The sequence below is a fragment of the Muntiacus reevesi genome, chromosome 5 (assembly GCF_963930625.1).
Source record: "Muntiacus reevesi chromosome 5, mMunRee1.1, whole genome shotgun sequence".
In the NCBI taxonomy this organism is placed as follows: domain Eukaryota; kingdom Metazoa; phylum Chordata; class Mammalia; order Artiodactyla; family Cervidae; genus Muntiacus; species Muntiacus reevesi.
In genome coordinates, this window is record NC_089253.1 from 93,076,637 (window position 1) to 93,089,335 (window position 12,699).

Below are 12,699 nucleotides of genomic sequence, written 5' to 3' on the forward strand. Positions count from 1 at the left end.
AAAGTTCTCCAAAATTCCGCAGGCACAGTGATCATTTCTCCCTCTTTCTTGCGCGGATTTGGTTGTGAACTGCACTACAGGGCACGCGTTGTGGAACATAACAGACCTTTAGGCCTCCTCTCTGCAGGACACGCATCGCTAAGCAAAGGCTCGGCTCTCTGGGCAAGTCTTTCAGAAATCACCCAGAGGTTGTTTCCAGCGGGCGGTGTGGGCGGGTCCCAGTTCCTGGCCTCTCTCCAGCAGTTGCGTGTCCCTGCAGCAAAGGCACTCGCTGAGGCCTGATGGTTCGGGGCTCCCGGCTTGGTGCACTCACGTGCCTCCCAGCTCAGCCATGAAGGCTCCTTTATGGTAAACCGCCCCCAATTTCCTCTCAGGGCTGATCTGAGAAGGCCCGTGCCGGCCGCGGCCTCCCGCTGGCCTTTCAGCCTACGCGGAAGGCAAGGCCTCCGCCTACGGCCTCGCCGCGCGGTGGGCGCGCCCCTAGGCCCGCGAACTGTCAGGCACGCGCAGGGGAAAGCCCCAAACGAACACGCTCAGCGCGAGCCGAGGCTCACTATCGCGGCCACCCAGTCCCGTGTCGGCGCCGCCCAACCGCCGCCGAACCTTCTGGAAGCGGCGCCCCACCGCGGCCCCGCCGCCGCCAGAACCGGACGCCGGGGGAGCGGACGCCGGCCCGGGGGCGGGGCGAGGGCGGGTATGCGGGGCGGAGCTTCGAGGGAGGCAGCGTTCGATTCGCCTTCGGCGAGCAGGCCCCGCCTCTCTGGCGCCATGGCTCCGCCTCCCCCCTCCCCCTCCATGGCGCCGCCCGGTCTCATTCATTCCGCGCCGGGCCTGCCAGACACCTGCGCGCTCTCTCAGCCGCCCGCCGCCGCCACAATGTCGGGCCCCGCCGCCGAGACACCGTCTGCCATCCAGATCTGCCGGTAAGAGGGGCGCGCGGCGGGCGGGCGGGCGGCCAGGGGGCCTAGCAGACCCCCACTGGCCCCGCGCCTTCCCCTCCCCAGTCCCCGCCTCCGCCGAGCCGGTCACCTCCGGATCCCACCCGCCCGCCGCGGCCGGGATGCTCCTTAGATGCCATAGAGCCGGCAGCCTCCCCGCGCGCTGCCGCGCCGGCCTCCGGCGCATGTCTTGGGCGGCGCCGCGGTCACGCAGGCCGTTTGCGCGAGGAAGCGGCGCGGCGCCCTTCCCAGGGCGGGGGTCGGAGCGCGGCCCCCCGCGCCCCGCCCAGCTCCGCCCCGCCGGGTGCCTGAGCATGCCGGGGCCTCACCCCAGGTCCCATTGAGACCCCTAATTCGAGGTCGTTATCCGGGCAGTGGTGCAAAGCCATCCGGATTCCCGGACATGTGCGGCACAGGTAACCCACTCGACTGGGCGGCGGCCAGAACCCTTTGAGCCCTGGAGTGGGTGCCCGAGTGGGCGAGGGCTGCAGTTACGCAGACCTTGCAGTACCCTGCCAAGGTTTTGGTGTGGGGGAGGCGGCTGTTAACAGGAAGAAGAGGAAGTACCTTTCCCTTCTGACAGCTCAGAGCTAAGAACAGAGGATGGTCCATTGGGCCCAAAAGCATCTTACAGAATGGGGGTAAAGGGTTCTTGTCAGGGGCCCACCCCAGCCTTCCTCCTCCGGTGCTGGTGGGTAGAGGCCCCGAGGATGCCCAAGACCTCGAGCCGGCTCATTTCCGACCGGAGCAGGGTAACCTCAAGGTTACTTTCCATTCCCTCGGACAGAACGGAAGCGGGTATTGAGCCTGAGCTGAGGAAGGGTGAGGAGTCTGGAAGGCCCGGCAGGCGCTGGGCCTGCAGGCAGGGCCTGTGCTTCCTGCACCACTGACAGTGACAGCACCTTCCTGTTTGGGCTCGGCTCCTAAGATTCTTAGGTTGGGCGTCACATTGACCTTGGGTTCAAGCCAATGAAATTTCCTGAGAATATTGACATCTCGGAAGAGACAAAGGCTGGGGCGCGGTGCTGGATCCGTGGAGTCCCCTGAACCCAGCCCTACTTCTGACTCAGTTGGAGTCCTGTCCCGACCTCAAGGTCAGTTTTCTTTTCAAGGGAGAGGAAATCTTTGAGGGAGCCTTGTGCCATTGATTTGTTATTGGCTGTGTGACTGTCCTGGCCCCACCTACTCTAGGTTAGGGGGATACTAATCCAAGTAACTGATCCTAAGAGACAGACAGGCCTGGAATCAGGTCCTTGGGGTCAATCTCTACCTCATAATGGCCAGGTGACCTTGGAGCTCATCATTTGCAAAGGGTTTGTTCATTATTTGCGTCTGGTTTGGCTTGCCCAGCATTTCTGGGAGGGTGGATGACAGGGCTCCCAGGAGACTCTTAAGGTCATTCAGCCACAGGAGGAGGGGGGCTGCAGCTCCTGACAGGTCTCCTTTCTCCAGACCCACCTGTTTTCCTCCTGCTCCCTGCGAAAGCAGATACTGATTTCAGTCTACTCATGGAAGGCTGGGCTTTTATTTATTAATACTTCATCAGGATGGTGAATAGCCCATCTATACATAGTATCTTTTTAAAAACCAGCTTCTAATATAGTTAACAAACAGCCTTAGGCACTTACACATGGGGCCACACTTCTTGCTCATAGTGCCTGCTTATCTGGCTGCCTTTCCAGTATTCACAATGGCACATTGTCTTGAATTTGGGACACCGGGGTGGGATCCCTGGCGGAGGTGAGCCTCAGGTGGCCAACACAGCTGTCAAAGAGAGTGGGAAGGGGTTGTGATGAGGTCCCTGGTCACAAGGGCTTGGCCCAGAGAAACCCCAGGACACTGTAGTGGAGGTAGCAGCAGGGTGGAGCCCTTTAAGGACATCTAAGCAGACACCCCATGTTGAAAGAAGAGCCTTTTGGCCTAGAGCAGCCCAGCCATGAATTTAATTAAGTGTCCCTGGTTGCCTCCTAGGTGTGAAATGCCCCGAGGGAGGGTCCCCAGCTTAGGGAGTTCACAGTCTCGAAGAGAGAGGATCCCACAACCCCCACCATCCTAGACAATTAAGAGTTGTCTCAAAAAAAAAAAAAGTTGTCTCATGCTCTTGGTTCAGAAGGAGGTGTTGAAGGGAGAGGGGCTCTAAAGGCTGGGGAAGGCAGTGCCAGGCCTAGCTGTGAATACGGCCTTTGCTTCTTGGAAGCTGCCTAACTTTTTGACCCTTATTTTATCATGTGTGCTCCAGGTGCTAAACAAAGTGTTATCCAGGGCTGGCAGAATGACTGCCACCTTGTAAGTAAAGGGAAGCTCTTTTTGTCTGAGAAGTGGGACCCTGACTCAGGAAGCTGAGGGCCTGGTTGGAATCCCAGTTATGCCTCTTGTCTTTGTGGGCTTTAGACCTCAGTATTCTTGTCTTGTGCCCAATGTCGCTGTGAGATATAAAACCTTTGGCACAGTGCTGAGCAGTTGTAAAGAAAAGGAGCAGTTTACATCAGAGCCTGAACTTTGGACAGCAAGCCATTGCGGTGTGCTGTCTCCTCCTCCTTTTCTTTTTTGGATGCAACCAGGGATCAAACCTTTGCCCCTTGCATTGGAAGCGAGGTATCTTAATAGCTGGACTGCCAGGGAATCCCATGAACCCTTGTTTTGGTTGAGCCCCACATGAAAACTCTGCAACAGCATTTAAAGTCTCAGAAGAGCCTTTTTCTTTGGTTTTATTCTTAGTGATGCTAATTCATATTTTGTTAACAAATTGCTTTTTCCTTTGTTTGACCCAGAGTTCTAGAATGTCAGATGGGATTGACCCCTAGAAACTCCCAGCCCAACTCTGTCATTTTACCGATAGCGGAAAATGAGACCCTCAGAGGTTACAGACTTGGACCAAGGTGGCTTTGGACCCAGACAGCCAAGGGAGCGAAGGCAACTGGTGGGTTGTTCCCTGTCGGGTGTTCCATTGTGGTTTTTTTTTTCTTTTTCTTTTTTTTTGCCACACCTTATGGCTCGTGGGACTTCCCTGACCAGGAACTGAACCTGCATCCCCTGCAGGGGAAGCACAGTTTTAGCCACTGGCCGTGAGGGAAGTCCCCCACTGTCATGGTTTGTCTACTGCTCAAGCTCACATTCACATCTAGTTGTGAGGCTCAACCGTGGCATCAGCATGGGCCCCTAGTAGGAGCCCCTAGGTGTTGGTCCAAATGAAGTTGAAGGTCAGTCCCATACCAGGCTGTTAGAGAGTGATGGAGATGCTCTGCGTCTGCAGCGTGCTGGACACTAGCCACAAGTGGCCACTGAGTGCCTGAGATGTGGTTGGATGTGGAGGAACTGAATGTTTAATTGCATTCATCTGTTGCTGTTGTTTGGTGAGTAAGTTGTGTCGGACTCTTGCTACTCCATGATCTGTAGCACACCAGGCTTCTCTATCCATGGGATTTCCCAGGCAAGAATACTGGAGTGGGTTGCCATTTCCTTCTCCAGGGAAATCTTCCCAACCCAAGGATCGAACCCAGTTCAAGGATTGAACCAGGTCTCCTGAACTGGCAGGCAGGTTCTTTACCACTGAGCTACCAGAGGAGTCCCGCATTTAAATTTGTTTAAGTGTAAACAGTCTGGCTTCCTGTGGCTGGTGGCTACCTTATGGGACAATGTAGTAAGGAGAGGAATTTAAAAACCAGAATTCCTGATACGTCTCTGATGGCAGGGTTTCCTAAGGGAAGCTTGGGGAAACTGTGGGGACTGTAGTTAGCTCTCCAGCAACAGAGCCAATGGAGGGAGACCTTGGCAGGAACATAGCCTCCCGGGCAGGTAACCTGGAATCCTTTGTTTGTAAGTAGATGTGTCAAATCTACAAGTTTTTCTTTTGCTTGCCCTGCTTTTCCATGTAATCTGCTCCTAAGTGTCTTGAGCTCAGGGACTGCTTTGTTTTCTCTTGTGCCAGGAATGCCTAGCAAAGCACCTGATGCCAATAAAGATGAATGGAATGGACCTGAATTTTAGTACAATTACACGTCATTTTATTGCGTCTCACTTTATTGCGTTTTGAAGGTTGTTGTTCATTGTTCAGTAGGTAAGTTGTGTCCGACTCTTTGGGACCCCATGGACTGCAGCATGCCAGGCTTCCCTGTCCTTCACTATCTCCTGGAGTTTATTCAAATTCATGTCTGTTGAGTCGGTGCGTCTCATCCTCTATTGCCCCCTTCTCCTCCTGCCCTCAATCTTTCCCAGCATCAGGGTCTTTTTCAGTGAGTCTGCTCTTCACATCAGGTGGCCAAAGTATTGGAGCTTCAGCTTCAGCATCAGTCCTTCCAATAAATATTCAGGACTGATTTCCTTTAGGATTGACTGGTCTGATCTCCTTGCAGTCCAAGGGACTCTCAAGTCTTCTCTAACACCACAGTTCGAAAGTATCAATTCTTCTGTGCTAGACCTTCTTTACGGTCCAACTCTCACATCCATACGTGACTATTGGAAAAGCCATGTCTTTGACTATACAGGCCTTTGTCGGTAAAGTGACTTGTCTGCTTTTTAATACACTGCCTAGATTTGTCATAGCTTTTCTTCCAAGGAGCAACCGCCTTTTAATTTCATGGCTGCAGTCACCGTCCACATTGATTTGGGAGCCCAAGAAAAGAAAATCTGTCCCTGTTTCTACTTTTTCACCATTTTGCCATGAAGTGGGATGGGACCAGATGACTTCTATTTGCCATGAAGTGATGGGACCAGATACCATGATCTTCGTTTTTTGAAGATCATGTTGAGTTTTAAGCCAGCTTTTTCGCTATCCTCTTTCACCTTTATCAATAGGCTCTTTAGTTCTTCTTTGCTTTCTGCCATAAGAGTAGTGTCATCTGCATATCTGAGGTTGTTGATATTTCTCCTGGCAATCTTGATTCCAGCTTGTGATTCATCTAGCATGGCATTTCACATAAAGTACTCAGCATATAAGTTAAATAAGCAGGGTGACAATATGTGGCTGGTGGTGGTGGTGTTCAGTTGCCTAATTGTGTCTGACTCTTTGTGACCCCCATGGACTGCAGCATGTCAAGCCTTTCTGTCCCACACCATCTCCCAGAGTTTGTCCAAGTTCACCTCCATTGCATTGGTGATAGGTACAACTGGTAGATATGCCAATAAAGATGAATGGATGGACCTGAATTTTAGTACAGGTACACCTCATCTTACTGTATCTCACTTAATTCCAGTATGAAGGTACTGCATTTTTTTGTTGTTGTTGTTGCAAATTGAGGGTTTTGTGGCCACTTGGCATTGTCAGGTGATGGTTAACAATTTTTTTCTTAAACATTTACTCATTTTTTTGGCCACGTTAGCATTTTTTTTTAGACATTTAGTCATCTATTTGACTGCACTGTGTCTTGGTAGCGGCATGCAGGCTCTTTGTTGCGGCACCTGGGCCTCTCTTGTGTCAGAGCATGGGCTCAGTAGTTGTGGTCCATAGGCTTAGTTACCCTAAGACATGTGAGATCTTAGTTTCCCAACCAGGGATCAAACCCATGTCCCCTGCATTGCAAAGCAAATTCTTAGCCAGTGGACCACCAGGGAGTTCCTGAGGGTTAGCATTTTTTGGTGATAAATTCTTTTTAATTAAAAGTTTTTTTTTTTAATTGAAGCATAGTTACTGTATAATATTATACAAGTTACAGGTATACAGTATAGGTGGGCTTCCCTGGTGGCTCAGCAGTAAGGAAACCATCTGCAATATAGGAGCTGCAGGAGATGCAGGTTGGATCCCTGGGTCGGGAAGATCCTCTGAAGGAGGGCATGGCAACCCATTCCAGTATTCTTGCCTGGAGAATCCCAAGGACAGAGGAGTTTGGCAGGCTACAGTTTATAGTGTCACAAAGAGTCAGACATGACTGACTTAGCATGCATGCATACACAATATAGATAGGCAATTTTTAAAGGTTATACTCCATTTATTCAGTGCAGTCAGTGCTCAGTTGTGTCCAACTCTCTGAAGCTCCATGGACTGTAGCCTGCCAGGCTTCTCTGTCCATGGAATTGTTCAGGCAAGAATACTGGAGTGTGTTGCCGTGTCTTCCTCCAGGAGATCTTCCTGACCCAGGGGTGGAACCTGCATCTCCTGCATTGGCAGGTGGATTCTTTACTACTAACACCAGCTGGGAAATCCATGCTCTATTTCTAGTTATAAATATTGGGTATATTCCCCATGCCGTAGGTATAAAATAAAATGTTTTTTAAGTTAAGGTGTGTACACTATTTTTTTTTTTTTTCATTTATTTTTATTAGTTGGAGGCTAATTACTTTACAATATTGTAGTGGTTTTTGCCATACATTGACATGAATCAGCCATGGATTTACATGTGTTCCCCATCCTGAACCCCCCTCCCACCCCTCTCCCCATCCCATCCCTCTGGGTCATCCCAGTGTACCAGCCCTGAGCACTTGTCTCCTGCATCCAACCTGGACTGACGATCTGTTTCACACTTGATAATATATATGTTTCAATGCTATTTTCTCAGATCATCCCACCCTCGCCTTCTCCCATAGAGTCCAAAAGTCTGTTCTATATATCTGTGTCTCTTTTTCTGTCTTGCATATAGGGTTATTGTTACCATCTTTCTGAATTACATATATATGCATTAGTATACTGTATTGGTGTTTATCTTTCTGGCTTACTTCACTCTGTATAATGGGCTACATTTTTATCTGTCTCATTAGAACTGATTCAAATGTACTCTTTTTAATGGCTGAGTAATATTCCATTGTGTATATGTACCATAGCTTTCTTATCCATTTGTCTGCTGATTGTCATTTAGGTTGCTTCCATGTTCTGGCTATTATAAACAGTGCTGCGATGAACACTGGGGTACACGTGTCTCTTTCAGTTCTGGTTTCCTCGGTATGTATGCCCAGGAGTGGGATTGCTGGGTTATATGGCAGTTCTATTTCCAGTTTTTTAAGGAATCTCCACACTGTTCTCCATAGTGGCTGTGCTAGTTTGCATTCCTACCAACAGTGTAAGAGGGTTCCCTTTTCTCCACACCCTCTCCAGCATTTATTGCTTATAGACTTTTGGGTAGTAGCCATTCTGACTGGCGTGTAAAGGTACACGCCAAATGGTTTTGATTTGCATTTCTCCGATAATGAGTGATGTTGAGCATCTTTTCATGTGTTTGTTAGCCATCTGTATGTCTTCTTTGGAGAAATGTCTGTTTAGATCTTTGGCCCATTTTTTGATTGGGTCATTTATTTTTCTGGAATTGAGCTTCAGGAGTTGCTTGTATATTTTTGAGATTAATCCTTTGTTGCCTCATTTGCTACTATCTTCTCCCATTCTGAAGGGTGTCTTTTCACCTTGCTTATAGTTTCCTTTGTTGTGCAAAAGCTTTTAAGTTCAATTAGGTCCCATTTGTTTATTTTTGCTTTTATTTCCAGTATTCTGGGAGGTGAGTCATAGAGGATCTTGCTTTGATTTATGTCGGAGAGTGTTTTGCCTATGTTCTCCTCTAGTTTTGTAGTTTCTGGTCTTACATTTAGATCTTTAATCCATTTTGAGTTTATTTTTGGTACACTATTTTTTTAGGCATAATCCTATTGTACATTTAATAGTGTAACTTTTGTATGTACTGGAAACCAAAATAGTCCTGTGACTTGCTTTATTGTGATATGCGTTTTACTAGAACTAAACTCAAAATATTTTCAAGTAGGCCTGTTTGGAATTTTTTCTCTTCGGGGCTTTGTCTTTGGGCTCACAGCAGAGTTAATGAAAACACAGAATCTGAGTTACAGAAACCACACTTGAAGGTAGTGTTCTGGAACATTCCATAAAATGATGCCCAGTGCTGGCTTCCTTCCTGTGGAAATGTGGCCACTTTGGGTGAAGATGCAATCTTTGCAGCCCAGGGAGCCTGTGGTGGGTGAGGCTGTGCTCACCCACCATCCCACCTCCGCCTGTAAGCTAGCCAGGCAGCCCGGCCTCACCCTTGGCTTGGCACCACCACAGGCCAGCTCCCTGGTTTCAGTCAGGCCAGGAGTTGCATTCCTCTGTGGGTGGGCCTTCTCTGGGGAGGGGGTCCCAACCTGGAGTGGTGACTGTGTTGTGTACCTCCTGGTCCACTTCTTTAACTCTCAGAGGTATCCTGAGGAGGAGGGTAAACTCTATGGTCACATACTCACGGGCTGCCTACATCTGACCAACAGAGGAAGCTTGTTATAAATCCTGATTTCCTGCATACAAATGATGCTTCAGTAGAAAATCAGCAAAATCTGATTTTAGAACATTTATGAGATACTTGGGGGAAACTTGACTAGTCCCTCGATAGTTAATGATACTAAGGAATTTCTGGGTTTTTCATTGTCCATACCATGAGGCCTATGGGACCCTAGTTCCCAGACCAGGGATCGAACCCACACCCCCTGCAGTGGAAATACAGAATCTTAACCCCTGGACCACCAGGGAAGTCCCTGTGAACTTTTTCATAACTACCCAAAGCTGGAAAGAACTCACATCTTCATTGTCTGATAAAGAGATAATGAAAACTACTAGGAAACAGTAGCAAGAATCACTGATACTGACACACACACAAAACTCAAAGAACTACACTGAGTATCTGACTCCATTGATGAGAAATTCTAGAAAAGGCAGAACTGTAGTGATAGAAAGCAGACCTGTGTGCCAGGGGCCAGAGCTGGGGGGAAACCAAGTGCAGAGGGGCAGGAAGGCACTTTGTGCTGTGCTGGAAATGTTCCGTCGTAGCTGCGGTCCCTTACACAGGTGTGTGGTGGGAAGGGGGACCCCTTAAGGCTAGGGCCAGAGAACAGGACTCTTGTCTAACACTCGGAAATGAACTGTCCAAGGAGACACACGAGCTGACACAAAGCAAGAGATGTTATTGGGAAGGGGCGCCTGGGCGGAGAGAAGTAGAGTAAGGGAACTCAGGAGCTGCTCTGCCCGGTGGTCGCAGTCTTGGGTTTTATGGTGATGGGGTTAGTTTCTGGCGTGTCCTTGCCCAGTCAGACCCTCCTGGTGGCACACAGGTTGCTCAGGCAAGATGGCTGCCAGCGAGAAGGATTCTGGGAGGTGGTCAGACATGTGGTGTCTCCTTTTGACCTTTCCTGAGCTCTTCCGGTTGGTGGTGACTTATTACTTCCCTGTTCCTTATGAGGCCCTCCTGTAGTAAAATAACTCACACGAGTGATGACTAGGGTTGCCTGGCCAGGGTGGGCAGTTTCAGAGTGTGCCTCCCCTAACAGGTGTATACACTTTTCAAAAGTGAACTGTACGTTAAAAGTAGGTGATTTTACAGTACACACATTGTACCTCGGTAAAGGTTATTATTATTTTTTAAAAAAGCCATAACTACAATGCAATTACCTTACCTTAAAAAAAAGGGGGAATTCTCTGGCAGTCCAGTGGTGAGGTTCTGCATGCTGTGAGGTGCAGTCAAAAAGAAAAGTGTTCACAATTGCAGATTTCAAAACGTTTTGAACGCACCTGAGGAAACTTAAGCACTTACTTGCTATTTAGTGCTATTGAGAGGATCTCCTTTCTGCTTGCTAAGTGGGATGCTGCCTGAGTCACAAGCTGTTGGGTAAAGCCAATTAGAAAAAGTTATATTAATGAATTTGTATTATGCTTAAGGTGGGTAATTGTTTTGTGGTTCTGTTTTTATTTTTATTCTTTGGCCCTGTGGCATGGCTTGTGGGATCTTAGTTCCCCGACCAGGAATTGAACCTGGGGCCTTAGCAGTGAAAGTGCCAAGTCCTAACCATTGAACTGCCAGGGAATTCCTGTGGTCCAGTTTTTAAACCAAGTCTTCATCTCTTGGAGGAACTGCTGAGATATTTACAAATGCCAACCTGTGCCCTCTGAGATTTCTTTTAGTCTTGTTATCAAGTCCAAGCTCACTCTGCTCATCGCACAACAGGCCAGTGAATTCGAGAGATGAGGTGTTGAGGCAAGGAAGACGACTTTATTCCGAAAGCTATCTGACTGAGAAGATGGCAGGCTAAGTCCGCACCTCAAAATAACCATCTTCTTGGGGTCTGGATGCCAGGTTCTTTTATACATCAGAGAGAAAGAAACAATGAGGAACTAAAGTCAAAAGGAAGGATAGAGAGGGAGAGGCAGTGGGGAAGTAAAGTGAAAGGGTCTTCAGTCTTGCAAAACATCTCCAAGGGAATGGCCAGCCTTAGAAGGGGTGTGTCAGTCTCTTCTGTTCACAGCTTGTTATTGTTCAGTCTTTCAGTTGTGTCGACTCTTTGTGACCCCATGGACTGTAGCATGCCAGGCCTCCCTGTCCCATCACCAGCTCCCAAAGCTTGCTCACAGTCATATCCATTGAGTTGATGATGCCATCCAACCATCTCATCCTCTGTTGTCCCCTTCTCCTGCCTTCAGTTGTTGTAGCCACGCGTTCCAGGAAACTCTCACTCAGAAGAACAATGCAGATAGTGGAGTGCAGTTTATTACACCGGCGGGCCCAAGGCAGAGTCTCCTCTTAGTCAAGGACCCCGACCAGCATTTGTGAAAATCTTTTATACCCCATGTGTACATGTCCGAACCCACCACCCCAAATTCCTTGAGACTTACATAAACAAAGGAAGGGTAAATACAATCCCAGTATGTGCTCAAACAGTTAAACAATTAGCCAATAATCAATAAACCCAAGGTTACACTCCGATAGGTACAGAAAAATTTATGGCCTGTCTGGAGGAAGGGGTGATTTGTGTCTGTGTTCTCTTAGGTGATGAGTAACCTGGATATGATCTTCAAGGTTCCCCTGTCCGGAGGGGATCTTATCCTTCTGTTGTTTCCATAGACACTAAACACAGAGTACAGAGTCCATTGGAGAGGTGGCCGAGCACGGTCAGCAGGCACAGGCCTAAGGTGGAGTCCAGGCCCTATGAATTCCTTCTTCACAATCTTTCCCAGCATCAGGGTCCTTTAAAAAGCATTGGCTCTTCACATCAGGTGGCCAAAGTAGTGGAGCTTCAGCATCAGTCCTTCTAATGAATATTCAGGATTGATTTCCTTTAGGATCGACTGGTTTGGTTCTGGGACAAACTATCTCTCCAGGAGCTGAACAAAGGCTCTTTAGTTTACAGTCAAGCAGAAGGGTAGGTTCTTCCCAGGCACGCCATTAAGTATGATTATAATAACAAAAGCAATGGAAAGCAACTCAAAGAAACAGATGCCAATGTGGAGTCAAAATAGGCTTCTTCCCTGCATCAGTCACACCTGGAAGCAGGAGGGAAGCCAGAGCCCACCATTTGAAGCTGTTTGCTGGGGACCTTGGAACCTTCTCTCTACTGGGGAAAGCCTCTTAATGTTGTCCACATTAAACAATAAGAAGGAGGGACTTTCCTGGTGGTTCAGTGGTTAAGAATTCGCCTGCCAATGCATGGGACACGGGTTCTATCCCTGGTCCAGGAAGATCCCACATGTCACAACTAAGACTCAGCACAGCCAAAGAAAAAGAAGTAAAAAGGAGTCACAGCTCCAGACCTATTGCCTCTGTTTCTTGGGAGTTCGGGGTGGGGAGCCTGCGTCTTCCTTGGCTCTCTGCTGGAGCCTCACGTGGCGACCGCGAATTTCCGCCCTGCAGTGGTGGCGTCTTGCTCATCTGAGCAGTCTCTGGACCCTTGGGCTAGTTGGTAGTTGCCCAACCTTCCTGTCCTCCTGCTGTGCGGAGGCCCTTCCAGGGGGTGGGGGCGGGGGACTGTTCCTGCCTGCCTGATTGATGGTCCTGGAGAAGGAACCTTGGTAGGCATGGTTTACAGCCCCACC

General features: G+C 49.0%; 1 protein-coding gene and 1 non-coding gene across 4 annotated transcripts in view; one reads left to right on the plus strand and one right to left on the minus strand.

Moving 5' to 3' along the window:
• Nucleotides 1-212: 212 nt before the first annotated feature.
• The window catches only part of ACOT7 (acyl-CoA thioesterase 7), a 100,067-nt gene continuing 87,580 nt past the window's right edge, over nt 213-12,699 (plus strand). The window contains exon 1 of one of the 3 annotated variants that reach the window (XM_065936848.1): nt 213-348. In XM_065936848.1, the coding sequence (XP_065792920.1) occupies nt 332-348 (17 nt within the window). In that variant the 5' untranslated portion in view covers nt 213-331. Of the gene's footprint in view, nt 349-771; nt 924-1,296; nt 1,355-12,699 lie in introns of those variants that run through there. The other 2 variants (XM_065936846.1, XM_065936850.1) reach the window with 2 other exon arrangements.
• TRNAE-UUC (transfer RNA glutamic acid (anticodon UUC)) lies at nt 10,624-10,696 on the minus strand. Its single transcript has one exon. It is a non-coding gene; the product is annotated as a tRNA-Glu (tRNA).